The following is a 16,941-nucleotide window of genomic DNA, read 5'->3' as shown; positions in this document are numbered from 1 at the left end:
CCCAAGTGCGGACTCTCGCCTCAGTCCGAAAGCAATTTCACATGACTAAAGCCGAATTAGACCAACTGAGGTCATTTAAGGCCTTGCCTGGAATATACTCGATGAATGAATCTGCACAAAATTCCCGCATTACGATCGTTTCTCTCCATCAGGTCACTTTGGCTTGCAGACGGCAACCGCCTAGACTTCCGCAAGCCCAATCAGCGGGCTTAGACCGAAATCAAAAAATCAACTTCATGGGGTCGTGTGCACTTCCTTATTACGATAAACAGACTTGCAGAGTGGAACGCGGAATTTCGTGTGCTGGGTGTCAACTTGGTATTGAAAAAGGTATTATCGGCACCAGGGGCACGGAATGGGGATACGAGGCTCGAGACAAAGTGTATGCGCAAGACAGCTTTTTGGAGCATTTTCAGTGGTGTGAACAGGCACAGCTCCTATGGAGATCAAGTGGCGAGGGTAAAATCCGGCCACCCGAGCTACCTATGTCTGCTCGGACAGGGGGCTACTTTCGAAGAAGAGAATGACAATCATATAGAGTCCATTTACTAATGTGTTGCAGCCACACTACCTAGAATTGACAAAGGAGAACCCAGAAAGCGGACATATTCCAGCCATCTCAACGTACAATACTGTACTTTATTCCTCCACGATTTGTCCCATTTGATCCATGAATTTCACCTCTGCGTCTGGCTTGACCAGGTGCCTTGAACAGTAATTGTTCGAGTTCTTGCCCCATACCTTTTTGATTGGATGGCATTTGACGTTTGTTCCCTGGCGCTCCTTACACTGCACGAACTCCCACTCCTTCCTGCAGCCACACGTATATTGGATATACTTTGAATCGCACATTTTGACCTGTCAGGTATCCGAAGTCAATTGGGGCTTAGATATGGGAAACAGTCTTCTCCTTACGATTTTCTGCTGTCAAACGACTTGTACGTTCGCTGATAATCGGTAGAACCGACTAGTGCATAGAATGGAGCTTCACTTGCGCTATCGAGAAACTTGTATGGTGGTGGAGGGCTGTTCTAAACGTTTGCTTCTTGCGAATGCAATAAAAGAAGAGCTTGACTGAAATCTGATGCTGCTACTATTTGAATGATGCTCCAAGCGGACCTTTTATATCTGCCAGGCCGAATATTGCCTCGGTTCCATTTGGGGCTGGCGGCTCTAGCATACTGAGATAAAGACGAGGAAAGTACCACAGGTGTTGCGTACGACGATCACGGTCGTCACTTGTTGTCAATTAAACTCCATTTCCTCCAAATTTAGAGAGAGAAAAAAAAACCTGGACCAATAAAGGATCCACCAATAGTGGGTTTTGTAGAGTTTGGTGTTTCAGGTAACCGCGGAGCTAAAATCACTACTGCAAAAGACTCTGTAAAGATGATCACCTGCTTAGTTCTCGACTCGATTTACATGTACAAGTTGTGTTCCATTCTGGACTCTAACGTTTGGTGCCAAACGTTAGAGTCCAGAATGGAACACCGTGGCTGAATTAATTGAGCAAATTGCGTTGAGTCCTTGCCGCTGAGCTGAGATGGTGGCCGTGTCTAGACTTCCTTGGCCTGCCTAACCCCGCTCGACATTCCTAACAATCCCATGAATTCCAAGGATATCGATCCTTTAGACAATAGAGTACATTATTATCTTTTCCGAAAATAGAAAAATAGCACGCACAGCGGCGGTTAAGGTAATTCCAAGGATATATTATAAACCCAGCTTTCGATCATAGTGAGGGGGATTGACGAATATGGCTTCCTATCAACATCAAGAGAAGCCAATGCATCCGGCTGTCCTCTCCATGGAAGTGGATGATGAAGATTCTTTTGAAAGTGAATATCGACTGCAAATCGGAAATCAAGTCAAATATATCATCATATCTCCCAAAACCTTCGACAGAGATACGCTTTCATTCCCTATTCAGTCCCTGCCAAGTCTTCCTTGGTACGATGAATGGACAGTAGCCCACATTTCGCGAGACGAAACTAGCGGCGACTTGAGAACTTCCATCTCGAACCGACCACTAGCCGGCGTCAAGTGTCAATGGCACCACACCCTATTTGATTGCCTAGAGTTAGTGAGAACCAAGGTGCTCACGGCATCGGCATTCGAAGCAGTCTCGCATCCGATTCTCCCAATCATCTTCCAAACGCCATCGACCGTTATCGCTAAAATAGCTCGTTTCGAATGGGAGATTCCTCGTATCGAACGGGAAACAAGAGCATATCAGCTGCTGGAGTATTCCGGGCTGACGCCGCGCTTCCTCGGCCATATTCATGAAAATGGACGCATCATGGGGTTTCTATTGGAGAAAATAGAAGGACGCCCTGCTTCCATTCAGGATCTGGATATATGTGAAGCAGCTCTGGGGAAACTCCACGAATTGGGATTTTTACATGGGGATGCGAACCGATACAACTTTCTCGTAGCCGAAGGGGGGTAAAACTTCTCGACTTTGAATGCCTTCAGGAAAATGCTAGTCGGGAGTCAATGCACAAGGAGTTAGAGAGCCTACGTCTCGAACTGACTGAGGAGTCCGGGCGTGGCGGAGGTTTCAGAGTCCAGGGCGATAGCAATTGAAAATGTCTTAGTATGATCATGAACCGCTGCCAAGGAAGCGATTCATTGGTTTGTTTTCCTCGACCTTGCTGCAACTTGGCTAGAATCAGAGGAATCTCACATTCTAGAGTTCTTTCTAAATTTAATAGCCAATCAGAAAGTTGATTTTGACTCCGGTCCAGAGAATTGCTCGCTGTTGGACCTTGCTGCTCTAAGGATCACACTACAGATTGCTTCACTCTCAAGCTATTAGCCTGCCATCGATCCACTTTGATTGGTAACTTTGTTAACCTTCATAATCAAGTGAAACGGTAAGTTGGTCGCTTCAGGAGATAACGTGAGACACAAATAAATGAACAGACTAACTTAAAGCATTGAACAGGAATAAACAGAAGACAAAAGGACGCCGTTTAATACAAATTACTGACAAGTTCCTGCAGGGTTGCCCTTGGTGTATGCCAATATTCTGATGATTGGCACTTGGCATACCAATGAGACTTTCCGTCCCGCAAAAGTTCAGTCATAACATATTGGCTTGTGAGGTAGACCCAATCTATTACAAATCTAGAAATACCTTCAGCCTTGACAGGGTGTCCTAGTTGCAAGACAAGCCTGGTCAAAATTCCTCCTCTGTACCAAGGTCCACCCTTCTTGCGCACAATCACTAGCTTATCTCTAGCAGTCGGCCGACCGAACCTGAAACTTGACACCGAATGAAAAGCAAGGAACTATCAAGGGTTTCCAGTAGATCAATATGCTTATGCAATGAATGAGTCCGATACTGATGTCATAAATTGCCAGTGCTCGTAGGGAAGCTGCGTCGCGGGGGGATCCTTTAAGGTCGGGTTTGGTAGCTCTGGAGACTGCGGGATAGGATATCTGAACTGCCAGTGGTCGTAAGGAACCTGCGTCGCGGGGGGATCGCTCAAGGTCGGGTTTGGTAGCTCTGGAGACTGCGGGATAGGATATCTGAACTGCCAGTGGTCGTAAGGAACCTGCGTCGTAGGGGGATCGCTCAAGGTCGGGTTTGGTAGCTCTGGAGACTGCGGGATAGGATATCTGAACTGCCAGTGGTCGTAAGGAACCTGCGTCGCGGGGGGATCGCTCAAGGTCGGGTTTGGTAGCTCTGGAGACTGCGGGATAGGATATCTGAACTGCCAGTGGTCGTAAGGAACCTGCGTCGTAGGGGGATCGCTCAAGGTCGGGTTTGGTAGCTCTGGAGACTGCGGGATAGGATATCTGAACTGCCAGTGGTCGTAAGGAACCTGCGTCGTAGGGGGATCGCTCAAGGTCGGGTTTGGTAGCTCTGGAGACTGCGGGATAGGATATCTGAACTGCCAGTGGTCGTAAGGAACCTGCGTCGCGGGGGGATCGCTCAAGGTCGGGTTTGGTAGCTCTGGAGACTGCGGGATAGGATATCTGAACTGCCAGTGGTCGTAAGGAACCTGCGTCGTAGGGGGATCGCTCAAGGTCGGGTTTGGTAGCTCTGGAGACTGCGGGATAGGATATCTGAACTGCCAGTGGTCGTAAGGAACCTGCGTCGTAGGGGGATCGCTCAAGGTCGGGTTTGGTAGCTCTGGAGACTGCGGGATAGGATATCTGAACTGCCAGTGGTCGTAAGGAACCTGCGTCGTAGGGGGATCGCTCAAGGTCGGGTTTGGTAGCTCTGGAGACTGCGGGATAGGATATCTGAACTGCCGGTGGTCATAAGGAACCTGGATTGAATTCACCTCATCTGACAGCGGACCCCGAGGCTCAATATGGCCGTTCTGTATTTCTGGAGATGCAGAGCTATCCGCATTCGAACCAGGAATGCTATCCATTGTACTTCTTCCCAAGCCTTGTGGGTTCAAGGATGCCGTAGAGAAATCTGGAGAGGATTGATAGAGCAGCGTCGATCGAGTTGAATTCGAACCCCACCTGAGCCCTTGAGCTGGACTCGGCATGCTTGCAAGGTTCTGACGCCTTAGAAGATTTGGTTCATATATGGACGACTCGGGACCACGAAGTCGTACATTAGTTTCCCTGCTATTTCCATCATTCGGTGCTAATATATGCCATGACGGCTGATCTGTGTGGTATTTAGGTGCCTATCTTCCAAAAATTTCCAAGGAACATACCTGTCACTAACGGAGAACCCTGGACAATTTCCAGCGTGATAGACTCAACACATCCCCACAGGTTCTCAAATATCACATGGGCAAGGTCGCTTAATTCTCGTCGAAAGCAGACTTTTGAAATACCTCTATCTCGTAGGCCTTGAATCCATTGTGACCTTTGGGGCCCACCCTCATGGAGTAGCCTTAAACTGCAATATTTTCAACGCGAGAAAATCATTGTCGGGTTTCTGCACTTACTATTCTTTTCCAACATCCTCTGGCAAGCAGAATAAAATCCAAAGATACCGGTACCCATCATCAGAACTATCATCAATATCACGGCACAGGTTATCGATCTTGCTTCCTTCTTTCGACCATTGGATAATGTTCTCCTTAATATCATCTCGATCATGACCCACTAATGGAGATTTTAAGATGATTTTGGCAAGAAGATCTGAACTGTGTGAATGAAGCCTTTGTAGACCGAATTTATGTTTCAGCTTGAAAAAGAGAACCTTCAGGAACCGCGATCGAATCAAGTCATTGTCTCTGCGATGCTCAAAGTGCAACAGACTTCGATAAAAGAAGCCCAGAGCAGGCGCTTCAAAGTTGACAATTGTCTCATCGGCATCAAGGAAGAAATCAGATGGATTTTTCGTCCAACGAGAAATATTACTCGAGATGGAACTGGAAAGGCAAATTTGAGCTTTTGTGGCACTTTTTCTTTCGCGAGGCGGGCGGGGTTGTGATGATTTCAAACGCTTCGCGGGCTTTCTTGCTGTGTTGCCGTTGGTGATGCGAGTATTGGTGATGCGAGTATCCTGAGTCGGGGGGTTCCCGACGATGATTCTTCGAGCATCTTCGGGAAGGTGTGTCCACGAGGACTTGAGGAGTTGAATCGTCTAAGGCCCCTTAGCCAATTGCCCGGATGATAACATAGCTGACAGGTGTACTCGCCTCTGTATCCTGCAAGATCACGTCTATCCGAGTTGAGCCTTGCGTTTCTGCCTCGTAGCAGATATTTTGCAGCTTTTGAAGGAGAACCTTACTTTCTACAAGACCCATCTTCTAGGACTTTTCTGGCGGTTAAGGTGAGCCTTGCACGGTAAGTGAAAGGATCGAGGGATAAACGGGCGGCTGGTCAAGGAAAAGAGAATAACCATGTGACCTCATGTAACGATCCCTGTCGTTGCATTAGCGTCTACAGCCATTGGTGGTTTGCAGTTAAACAGTAGAACCAGCATCTTGGCTTTATCAATATATCTGGTGCATGTTGAATCTCCAAAAACACATACATATATACAAACTGCGTCTCAACGCGTATGATCGAGACGAGAGGCCGAGAGGTCGGCCAAGTCTGATTGTGCTATCAGTTCAAGACACGGAATGTAGCTAGCGCAGAAGTTCAACCACAATCCCTAGCCAATCGTTTGCAGTGCTTCGGGAGTCCGCCATCAAGTGACCAATTAGCAAAGTTCTGGCGTGACTGGGTGCAGATTCGAAGATACGAATGCTTCGGTTTGTGCGGTTAGCGCGCTGGCGGGAAGCATGAAAGGAATAGATTGAGAGGAACTCGGAACTCTTGTGTTGCCTGGCTCTAAGCCACTTGACTTTCGTAGTCCTGATGTTATTCAGAACTCGTAGGGTCTGGTCTGCAGGGGTAGAGAGGCCTCACATCTAGAGCTAGCATTCGAAAATCACCCCGTCAGCGCAGTCGAAAGTCATTCGAGGCTGTGTGCAGATGCCAAGACGATGACTGTTTTATATGGGGGCTCATGGCCCAATGATGTTCTACTCTAGCTCAGCTTGGAGGGTCAGTGCAGCGGTCGGGCCAGGCCCTGATTGGGTTGAGCACGCAGATGTGAAATATGCGGTGGAAGGGTTCAACAAGATCCCCTCTCTTGTATTGCTTGTGGACTATTCCAGAGCGCAGTTCCAGCTGGGAACTACGGCACTGGTTAGGCTTTAGTCCTGACCATTTCGAGCGTCCATTCCTATATGGCTCGGAAACTTATCCGCATGCTAAATGTTTTTCACGGTAGGGAGTTCAACAATTCAGTTGTATTTTGTTGAGGGAGTTATGCGACTCTATATAATGACAGTTTCTTGTGGGTGGTGAAGCCAGGCTCAAATTCAAGAGAAGCGAGGCCACAAAAGGATAGTGGGCACAAAAGTGCCATGTTGGCATTCTGTGATCCTGCCCAATTCTCTAGACCAAGCACTCTTCGCGGGCCGCCTCACGCTCGATCTAACCAATCCGAAGATGATCCCATCGTCGTATGATCGGTAAGACGTTTGGTGACAACTGCTTGATCCTCGCGATTCTGCTTCTCACAGTAGCCTTTGTCCGGTACCTCATCCCATATTCCCTGGTCCCTTTTTCTTCACCAATTGTTCGCTTTCATGGAGACCCTTCCACTTGTCTTTCCCCCCTCAATGTGGTAGATACTAGCAATACTAGGTTTCGGTTGGAAGCCTTTCGGCCGTAGAAGATCCAGAGCAAACAGTTATTAGGGTACGCGATCGCGGGATCGATTGTTTCGGTAGTTCTTGGGTTGGGCCGGGTGGAAAGCTCGAGGGTGCTGATCGGCAGTTATTGCTGGCTAGATCGGCAGGATAAAAATCGAGCCTGAGACGATCATCGATGACGTATTTTTGTCATTGGATGGTGCGACTAGGCGCAGCACCTGCAGTCTAGGCCACACAGACACAACAAAATAGAGGGATCACGGAAATGTATACTCCGTACCGAAAGAAGCTGGTCACACGTACGGCTCACACGGACGGGTACAATCAAGTGAATCGTGCGATCCCATCGAGGGAAACGGGACAGACACCAAAAAAAATTCAGGCTTATAGGACAAGTGAACTACACAACTTGAGCGAGAATTTTGGGATGCTCGAATGACGCTTTTCATCCGGAAGAGAATATCTCCAAGGCGCCACTTGCGCAGTCAGGCCAAATCATTCCGATCCAAGGAGTTAAATGTAAAGGTGGAGGCGACAAGGGCTCAGCCGCAGTTTGCGACCGAAAACAAGTAGGGGTAAGGGGGGGAGTGGGGCGGACGGGGAGTCCGGTTCGAAATTGCAGAGGCGCAGCGATGAGTGCAAGATAGAATAATGGAAAAGTGAGAGAAAGGGAGGAACAGCAGCGAAGACGTGTCTTTTATGTCGGAGGGCATCGGCGGGTGGGTACGTGACGGCGTATTGGGGCGCTAAACCGAAAAAGGCAAAACTAACCCGATACAGTAATTCACAGGTCCGCTGCTTACAATGCGAGTGTCGACGCCTCTTTGCGCTTGACCGAGGTGAACAGCAACTTAGGTTTGCTGACATTTACGCGGGTCTATGGATTCTCAGTGGATGTCAGAACTCCATATTCAAAGAAATGGGTGCCATCATGAGGAGCTGGCTTCAAAATGAAGAGTTTCAGTTCTTATATCATTCCGGCGCTATGAATATGACAGTAGAGGCCGAACCCAATACAGGCTCGTCAGTGATAAAAGTACAAAAACCTTCATTCAAAGGCCCACCAGGTGTGATCTTCGCGTTGTCGGACAAGGGTACAAGCCACATGCGCGAGAATTTGTTGATGATAGGCCTCGGTTGTGAGAAATATGCCAGGCTCCAAGTCAATCCCTAATAATCAGTAAGTAGATGCAGCATAGCAGGACTCGAAAATCTTCTTCCCACAGACCTCTCCTAGTCCCATCCCCTTCACTAGCCGTGGCACCTTCTCTTCAAGCAATGGTCCCCCATATGCCCTGTTTCCACTTTGATCCTCTTCATAGAATGTCCCCCTAGTATCCTGGGGCGTCTTTTGTTTCAGCACTGCCTGGGCGATCTCGCCCTTTATTTGTTGACGGACGCTCTCGGTCGCAGAAGAGAGTGGTTGGCTCATCTCGCAGAGCAAAGCAATCGCACCTCCGGAAACTCGTCGGTCTCTTTGACAGGACTTGATACGGTGCTGACTCGTTAGATGTGGTAGCAGAAAAACCTGGTGCGGGATTCTCGGGGCTACTACTTACAGTGTTTGTTGTTATGGGAATAAGACTGCTTAATGGAGGGGCTTGGAGGGGTATAGTGGCAATTGGAGGGAAGTTGGGCATGTAAGTCATGTGACTGGAGCTAAGTTGGGCATAAGTCACGTGGCGTTCCAGATGCTCTTGTTTGGGCTTTACCTTGGCTCAGCTTCATAGTTTGACTAGATATGTGTCCGGGAGACTGATTACATTGGAGTTCAAGAGGATTGGGCTTGTATGTATCATGGTGGAGATCCGTTCGGGGGACAGATGATCCAGGAAATGCGACCGCAGGATCTTAGGAACAGGGATAATTAGAGGAAACCCGTTTTAAGTCTGTACCTCAAAGTCATGCGCGAGAATTTCTACACTCGATTCTTGTTCCTGGAAATAGATCCTATTATCTTCTATGGACCATAAGACGGGAAGGGAAGGAAGACTTGATGCCAAGGCATGGAGAGACTCCGAGCGAATTTTGTTAGAAATCGGGGCTCGATCGTAAACAACTCTGCTCCCGTATTGCAAGCCCAAACTCCCATGGCAACCTTCTGGCTCTTTCACACTTAAACCTACGGCTAACGATGCAGGACACAATTGCCCGAATTGCGAAGTCAACTGGTCGACATATACCCAAGAAAAGGTACTTCAACGTAGTCCACATCCGTAGAAGAGCAAGGCTAATTAATTCCTAGCAAATACAGGAAAATTTCTCTGAAGTTTGTATAGTTATTCAATCCAAAAGACTATGCCTATACCAATCGAAAGTGAATCCAATTTGCTCCGGCTCGCCAAAAGAAAGCACGTGAAGAAGTCCACGTTTCTTTAGGTCCAGACAAAATTCCTTTTTCGAAGTGAATTCCTCTCCCAAGCGGCTGTGATTCACGTCATTACAATTGCCACCATTAGATCGCTCGTCCTTTGTTACCTCGCCGTTGAAACGCTGTAATAACGACCTCCACCACGCTCCGAGGCCATAACATATCCCATGAATTATGCGACCCATGATACCATACCATCGTTCGATAAACTGTGTTTCCACGAGGGTCGCCACTTCGGTGCCTTCCTTCCTCCTAGTTCTGTTGCTTTCCGTCGGATCAATTCTTTCGTTCAAAAGCATGTTCGTGTGCGCGGCTAATTCCGAGACAGTGACGTATTTGTTATGCCAACATTTGTCGATGATGTCGTCAATCAGAGGATTGCCATCCAGATTGGGAAATTCCATACTCTGTAGTAACTCCACGACTTTAGGACCATGCTCGTAAGGCTCTTTGGCGAGACATCGATCTCCATAGACTTCAAAACCGTAGTTTATCAAATAATAGATGGAACCAAGAGCGAACTTTTCGGAGGGGAAGAGGTTCTAACTTTTCCACTGCAGTAACCACTATGGTTTGCTGGTCCCGAGTATGATTTTTTTGTATCCTAGAAGAAAGCGACTCCGACTTCAGGAAAAGGGGTGTATTTATTAGATAAAAAGCCAACGCCCTTCGGGCCTCCTGGTGAATCACTGCGCTATTGAGACCGTATTCGATGCCCCGTGGTCGGGCCCAAAGTATCAGGAACGACTGTTGCTGAAAAACGCGCCATGGAAAGAGATTAATAGCAGAATTGCTAACACACTGGCCGCCCTTCCGTCGGAAGGCACAGTGTAGTAGAAAACTGATCGACTTATATCGGCGGTCTCGGGAGCGGTGCATGCTTTAACACTAAGAGCGAAACCATCACCACACGCGAAGCGATGGTGCACAGCTGACCTGACTGGACTTCGGTATATATATATATACTGGCGAAACCACGACTGGTCGGAGCGAAGGGCGGGGCGAAAAGTACCATAGCTAGAAAGGATGGCCTAAAGTGCGGCGAAACAATATCACTATGCCATCCGGTAATAGAAGAAGAAGCACTGGAATGAGTTCCTTGCGGACAACGATAACATATGGAAAGCCGCTAAATACCTGAAGTCGGGAGAGGATGCGGCGTTCGGAAACGTCCCACAGCTCCTTAGAGCAGATGGAACCACCACCGCCGATCATAAAGAGTAAGTAGAAGAATTACTGACCCAGTTCTTTCCGTGACAATATTGATGACGAAGGGACTCGGCCACAAAGAGCACTAGTGGAAATGCCAGCGACCACCCTGGAGGAGATAGAACGGTAGCTATTAGCGACGAAATCTTGGAAGGAGCCTGGCCACGACGGCCTACCGGCGATAGTTTGGAAGATGACGTGGCCCACAGTCAAGCACCAGGTCCTGGAACTATTCTAGGCGTCGCTGGAAGAAGGCACGTTGCCAAGACAGTGGAGGTATGCGAAGATTATACCACTCAAAAAGCCGAATGAAGAAAACTACACCATTGCTAAAGCATGGAGACCAATCTCACTCCTAGCGACGCTGGGCAAGATTCTGGAATCCGTGGTCGTAGAGAGGATTTCACACGCTGTGGAGTGTTGGGTCCTTCAGGTGGAGTTGCGCCATTCCGTTTTGGGTTCCAACGTTTGGTCCCAAACGTTGGAACCCAAAACGGAATAGTCACCTGCGACGTGGCGCATTTAGGGCTTAATAGTCAGTTGTACTTTGTTTACTAACTGGATTTCGAAGACCAGTGAAAACAATAATTCTTGTATTATCCGTTGCTCTCCCTCTGCTGGATTGCGATAGTTTCAAGGCATGGGCTTTTTTTTCCATCCCACATTCTTTTTTGTGATTGTGCATTCCAATTTGGAGAGTGCTTGTGAGCTGAGGTCTAGCGCGATATCAAAAGTCTCGTTCGAGGATATGTATAATCAAATAGGAAAACTGTCGATGCTGTTTAACATTGCACAAAAAGTTATAATGACACAAGTGACCCAAACACTAGCATTTCTGATCGAGCTAGCCCAAAAAAAACCAGTCTCAAATTGATTTCCAACGGTTCCAAAATGTAAGGTCTCTACCCTTTGAACATAGAATGCTTAAATGCTAATGGAACAAGAATTATCCTGTGTTCACTACCATGAGAATGATACTCAAGCCTTCCTTCTTTAGTGCGAGTCAATCTTAATCAATTAGTAATTCTCAGACAATCTCAGGTCCACATGTAACAAGAACAGTGAATGAGAATATAAGAGCCTCCTTCCCAGCTGAAATTAATCGCTTCACATCTCTCATAATTGCACTTGCATCAAGCAATGGATTTCAGAAATCTACTCGATCAACGGAGATTTTCACCGACCTCAGGTCCTACACAGCCGCGCCCCACATCTACTCAAGGACACCCGGAGCAACCAGCAGGCCCTGAATCTCTAATTAGACCTCAAAGCAGGCTCATCCGCAGAGGCAATTAAGCGGAAAAAGAGCAACGACTTAGCACGGCGATCCCGCACGAAAAGGCAGAAGGAAAAACAGCTTACGAACGCGCTGCAAAATGAGATCAAGTTCCTTCAAACACTGTGTGGCTTTTACAGATCTGAACGGGACTACTTTCGCAACGAGCTCGGCCCCTACATACCCATGACGCGATTGCTACCGAGACCACCGACTCCACGGCTTATCGCATCTACTCCATCTTCACCACGAGTCCACCAGCGCAGTTTGTGAACTTGAATTGGGAGTAGCTTGTATGCATCTGGCTTGGTCCCCGGCCTCCATGCTTTTTGCGGAAATCTCTTCCACATCCAAGATGGGATCAATCTGGTATTTCATTCCCCATTTTGCCTACGTGGCTATTCCAGGCATATTTTGACACTACGCAGGTCACAACAATTGCTTTTTGAAAATTTTCGTGTCATCGATCTATAATGATATCTGTTATCTGTATCAGCATCATCGTCTGTCTAGACAGCTGCTATATAAACTTAATAAAGTGTAGTCGGGTCAAACATTTTCTCCTTAACTCTAATCCTCTAATACAATGCATAATATATTCATGACTCGCGGGTTGGCGTGTGATCTTCAAGACCGAGGGGTGTGGGTATTCTATGCGGAGTTGTGATAACCGCGGAAAGGGGTGGTAAGCTCAAAGAACAAGCGACTCACTTTGAATATGGTCAAAAGCGCCACTAAAGTGTAACTGCATGACATATTATAAACCCACTAGATCTATTGAAGTGATGTTATTCTAGCGAGGCTTTGCCCGAAGTAGCTAGTCGGCTTTGAAAAGACATTATCGGTAATCGGGACTCGTATCATCATCCTCCGAAGCTCAGATCAATTATATATGAGACCCGCTTTTTAGACTTTCATTCACAAACGCGGATCATCTACCACACGCTGACATTTCAGGCTTGACAGGAATTACTTCAGGCAAATCGGCAAGACTTTTGCCAGAATATCTTCGTATATAGAGAGATAAATCCTTATATCTTGTCAAATCACTCTTCGCTATCCATTCGACAGTCACCTAAAATGCAGATGTCAGTTATGATTCGTCCTAAAGAAACCATTGCTAGGTAGGTAGGTTCTATGCCGTTACTGGAGACAAGCTAAGCTGAGCTTTATAGACGTAGCGCATATGATACAACAGGCGTCAAGAAGCCGGGCGTCCCGCCTCCACCGCCAAAGTAATTTTGAGAATTCAAGCTTGATTGAGGTCCGATTGGTGAGCATAGGCTCTGCTTCTGGAATGAGAAACTTCGCTTGTATTATATATATCCCGTGCCCTACATCCGGATTGAAGGACGATCATTTTTCATTGATTACTTTACCGTTGCACTATTGTTTGTTTGTCCTTATATTCTATGCACTTCTGCCTCTCATTTCTCTATAATTGGAGTTAGGTATAAGAGCCTGCGAGATATGTGTTTGGATCTATGCTGACTTGCTTCGTCTGTAAATAGTTCGAGCCTCACATCTCCATTGAAAGCAATCAACGCACCCTTGTATAGGCCTTTATTATTTAAGGTTCGCGATACTATCAATCCAAAGTGTATAGAGCGAGGCTAATATAGATTATAAGTGAAACCGTCACCTATCATGTGCTCTCAGTACACCTACAGATATGCATGTGGATGCGTGAAAACGCAACCGCTATGGAAATGTGTCGGTAAGGTCACCAAAAACGACTGCACAACGGGAAAAGTCCTACCAAGACAACAGACTTTCACGTATCGAGGTGGCAAGTGTCCTGTGACTGAGAGTTGAGGTTTGAAGCTAGGGTTTATTTTCGCTTATCTTGAGAGCACGGTGAAGGTTAGAAGGGATTTGATAGTGTGAATTGGAATAATGAAGCATTATATCAGCTGGTGACATCAATACAAAAGCTCTCTAGAGTTATAGAGCATATGTAATAGAATGATCCTAGGTGAAGGTGGCGATTATTGCCTTCAAATTTTGTATTGAGATAGATATGGTATCAAGACTACTATATTTATCTTTGAAGGCGATGGAAGCATCATTAGTGTTTTCTGCGTCGAATTAGTACCCCTCAGTTGCTTATGTTTATCAAATTAGGTGAACCTACAGAAAGGTATAAATTGTCTCATTCCCAGATAAATATTCTCGCAGCATTCAACTTCCTCTTTTCCCTTGCAAAACAGACTTGCCGGAATGTCCTTGTCTCCACTGTCCATCATTGGGATCATCAATGTTAGCGAAGACGTTAGCGAAGACCTATCGGAGCCAATGGCCGACATAACTCGTGCTTTCTTCATCTGTTGCCAAGAATATTCTGCAACAGGCACACCACTGTGAGTCTCACTCCTAGCAGCACAACCACTTTATCTGACAAAAGAATCAGAGGCGGAGAGACTACCACTGGAGTGCGGTTTCGAAAGGCGGAGAAATCACCACTGGGGTTGTCACTCACTCCCCTAAACGATAATATTTCCATCCATGCTATATTCAAGGATCCGGTGATTATCCAAAATATCCTGGATGATCCGCGTATTGGAGGGCTGAAGCTTGTCGTATATGTGTGAGTCATATATTCTTGTGTCATAGGCTTAACGACTGAAGTGATTTATCAAGTGAAAACCAGGGTACACCAAGAACCCCTTCTTTTCTGTAAGTATAAAGGCTATATACCCACAATCCGAAATCATCTAACATCCCAGGGCGTTCTCGATCAGAATCGCAGTTTCGCAGTTTAGTGATTCGCCAATCTCCAGCCATGTATCCCTGCCGCAAAGCGTACGGGCTATCATCACATCAATTGTTGCGGATGCGTCGGTGCCCTAGGTACGGACCCTCGGTAGTTTGTTAGATAGTTAGATTGAGAGCTCTCCTTCTCCCAATACAACTTTTTTTGGTTCTGTCTTTGGTCCCTACACTCTGTATGGAATTTTTTATAACGCTATGAGTAGTGTGGCCTTTGGGCAGTGTTGATATCCCAACAATTGTCTCGGCCGGAGCCAACTATCTGGTTAGTTACAAGAACTACGAATCTATAATATAAGGTCGATGAGGAGGTTTGGCTGGCCGTGAATTGTAGCCCACAATTGGACAAGTGATAGAATTATTCCCCCATATAGCTACATACAGTGCTTACAGAAACACTGCTATAATTTTCGAGCATATAAATATTCTATTCATTCCCCGAGATAACTACAACAAACAAACCATGATGGATTGTTTCCCTGTTATCTCACTACGAGGCCTACTTCCGAATCTACTTCCGAAGTGGATTGATCCTTTCTTCTTCTTTAAAAACAATCCCTCGTCAATCTGGGGAGACCAAGAAAATCGTAAGTTACATGAACTCATATAAGGATAAACTATTTACTCACTACTCACTACTCACTACAAGACACAGAGGACGCCGAATCATCTCTAGGGTCAGACAGTATACTCGTGCTTCCAAACCTTCCAAACATCAACATCATCAACTGTTTGCAAATGCCAGAGTCTATTACTGCCCACAACAGCATAGAGGATGCCGACAGTATCCTTAGCAGAATCGAAAAATTACCAACAGAGCTTATAGATCACATTATCGAGGAAAGTGTTTTTTCCGAACCGCTCGGATCACATGACGCCTTACATACTCTACAAGCCTTTTGCCAGGAGGAGGAGGACTCTATCTTTAAAACCAGGATTCATGCTGTTCTTAGAAGCCACTCGTTTCGAAACAGAATCGAGAGAAGTTGGGAACTCTGCCCTGACTTTGACCATACGAAGACTTGTCGACATCCTTTCGATAAAACCGCTCCACATGATTTAGCTTCAAAAACGATTGTCACTTGTGCTCAGTGCTTTACATTTCTGCTTGATCATCAAGCAATTAGTCCCTCCTCTTTTTGTCGGGATGGGCAAAACTTCTATCTAATTGCGGTTACATCAGAGAACCGTAATTTGATAAAGCTGATAATGTCTGCGATAAAGCCCCAAGACCTCATCAAACCTATCTCAGTACATAGAGAAAACAGTGGACACAAGTCGATATTACAATTCACTACCCGGGATGCCCAGTTGTTCCAGGATTGCTGGGAACGGCTTCGACCAAAACCTGAAATCAGTTTATCTACCCTTGGGCCAAGGGAGATAATGAATCTGTGCAAATTTGCCGATGAAGATCTAGCAAATCAGCTGCTACATCGAGATGTGGATCTTGGAAGCCCCCACCCAAATAACGGACTTCCGAATTGGCATCAGCTTTTACGCCAACAAAACCCTGAACCAATGTTACGTTGGTTCTGGAGCCGTAACCAAGAGCTTCCAAGCGATCTCTTGACTTATGCGGCCAGACGCAACTGCGTGGCCGGGGCCAAGTGGATCTCGCACCACACCGAAAGCCACGACGACTGGCGCCAAGCTATATCTGAAGCTGCCGACAAAACGGAGCGGGAGAGCGCTGAAATCTTTAAATTACTTATACAACAACTGCCTCCGCAATATAGAAGGGACGACATGGGCCGCACGCTCTCTGAGCAACTTTTGAGCACGATCGTCGGCAGAGCGTGCGTTGATAGTCGTTCGAATGTTTTTTTACTTCGTTTGCGTTTGCAAAGCGACAAAGCATGTTTGGAGGAGGTTGCTGTTCAGAAGATCCAAACAATTCATGAGTTGAATACGACTGCTGAAGTGGCTGGCATGAAGGTTCAAGCGATGCAAGCCGGCCTACAATTGGTGACAGAAGCTCTAGAGGCTTTCGAGAATTAGTCGTTGTACTCGGCCAAGTCAGGGGCCAAAATAATCATTCAATCTCCGTGGATGACTGGTTTTGTCGGCAGACTAGGCGGTTGTTTGCCCAGGTGGCCTCTATAAAGGGTCTTTCCTTCGCTAGATTTTAATGCAGCAGTTTGTTCATCCTATTTAGATTATTCAGGGTTTAGTTGCTGTGA

General features: G+C 46.6%; 5 protein-coding genes across 5 annotated transcripts; 3 read left to right on the top strand and 2 right to left on the bottom strand.

Annotated features, from left to right (window-relative positions):
- Positions 1 to 1,756: 1,756 nt before the first annotated feature.
- Positions 1,757 to 2,449, top strand: N7471_013456 (uncharacterized protein; the record flags this gene model as incomplete). The annotated part of the gene is made up of 1 exon (XM_057286175.1): positions 1,757 to 2,449. One exon carries the CDS (start codon positions 1,757 to 1,759, stop codon positions 2,447 to 2,449), a length of 693 nt encoding a protein of 230 aa, XP_057129500.1.
- An 874-nt stretch (positions 2,450 to 3,323) lies between these two features.
- N7471_013455 (uncharacterized protein) lies at positions 3,324 to 5,729 on the bottom strand (the record flags this gene model as incomplete). The annotated part of the gene is made up of 4 exons (XM_057286174.1): positions 3,324 to 4,636; positions 4,686 to 4,774; positions 4,923 to 5,566; positions 5,610 to 5,729. 4 exons carry the CDS (start codon positions 5,727 to 5,729, stop codon positions 3,324 to 3,326), a joined length of 2,166 nt encoding a protein of 721 aa, XP_057129499.1.
- A 2,581-nt stretch (positions 5,730 to 8,310) lies between these two features.
- N7471_013454 (uncharacterized protein) lies at positions 8,311 to 8,782 on the bottom strand (the record flags this gene model as incomplete). The annotated part of the gene is made up of 2 exons (XM_057286173.1): positions 8,311 to 8,631; positions 8,693 to 8,782. The coding sequence occupies 2 exons, from the start codon at positions 8,780 to 8,782 to the stop codon at positions 8,311 to 8,313; spliced, it is 411 nt and encodes a 136-aa protein (XP_057129498.1).
- A 5,427-nt stretch (positions 8,783 to 14,209) lies between these two features.
- On the top strand, positions 14,210 to 14,839 carry N7471_013453 (uncharacterized protein; the record flags this gene model as incomplete). The annotated part of the gene is made up of 3 exons (XM_057286172.1): positions 14,210 to 14,349; positions 14,400 to 14,576; positions 14,716 to 14,839. 3 exons carry the CDS (start codon positions 14,210 to 14,212, stop codon positions 14,837 to 14,839), a joined length of 441 nt encoding a protein of 146 aa, XP_057129497.1.
- A 1,305-nt stretch (positions 14,840 to 16,144) lies between these two features.
- Positions 16,145 to 16,759, top strand: N7471_013452 (uncharacterized protein; the record flags this gene model as incomplete). The annotated part of the gene is made up of 1 exon (XM_057286171.1): positions 16,145 to 16,759. One exon carries the CDS (start codon positions 16,145 to 16,147, stop codon positions 16,757 to 16,759), a length of 615 nt encoding a protein of 204 aa, XP_057129496.1.
- Positions 16,760 to 16,941: the final 182 nt, after the last annotated feature.

This window comes from Penicillium samsonianum (assembly GCF_028829775.1).
Source record: "Penicillium samsonianum strain IBT 33392 chromosome Unknown utg000009l_segment0_segment0, whole genome shotgun sequence".
Lineage (NCBI taxonomy): Eukaryota > Fungi > Ascomycota > Eurotiomycetes > Eurotiales > Aspergillaceae > Penicillium > Penicillium samsonianum.
The sequence above is the reverse complement of the archived record's forward strand: the minus strand, read 5'-3'. Positions and strand labels throughout refer to the sequence as shown.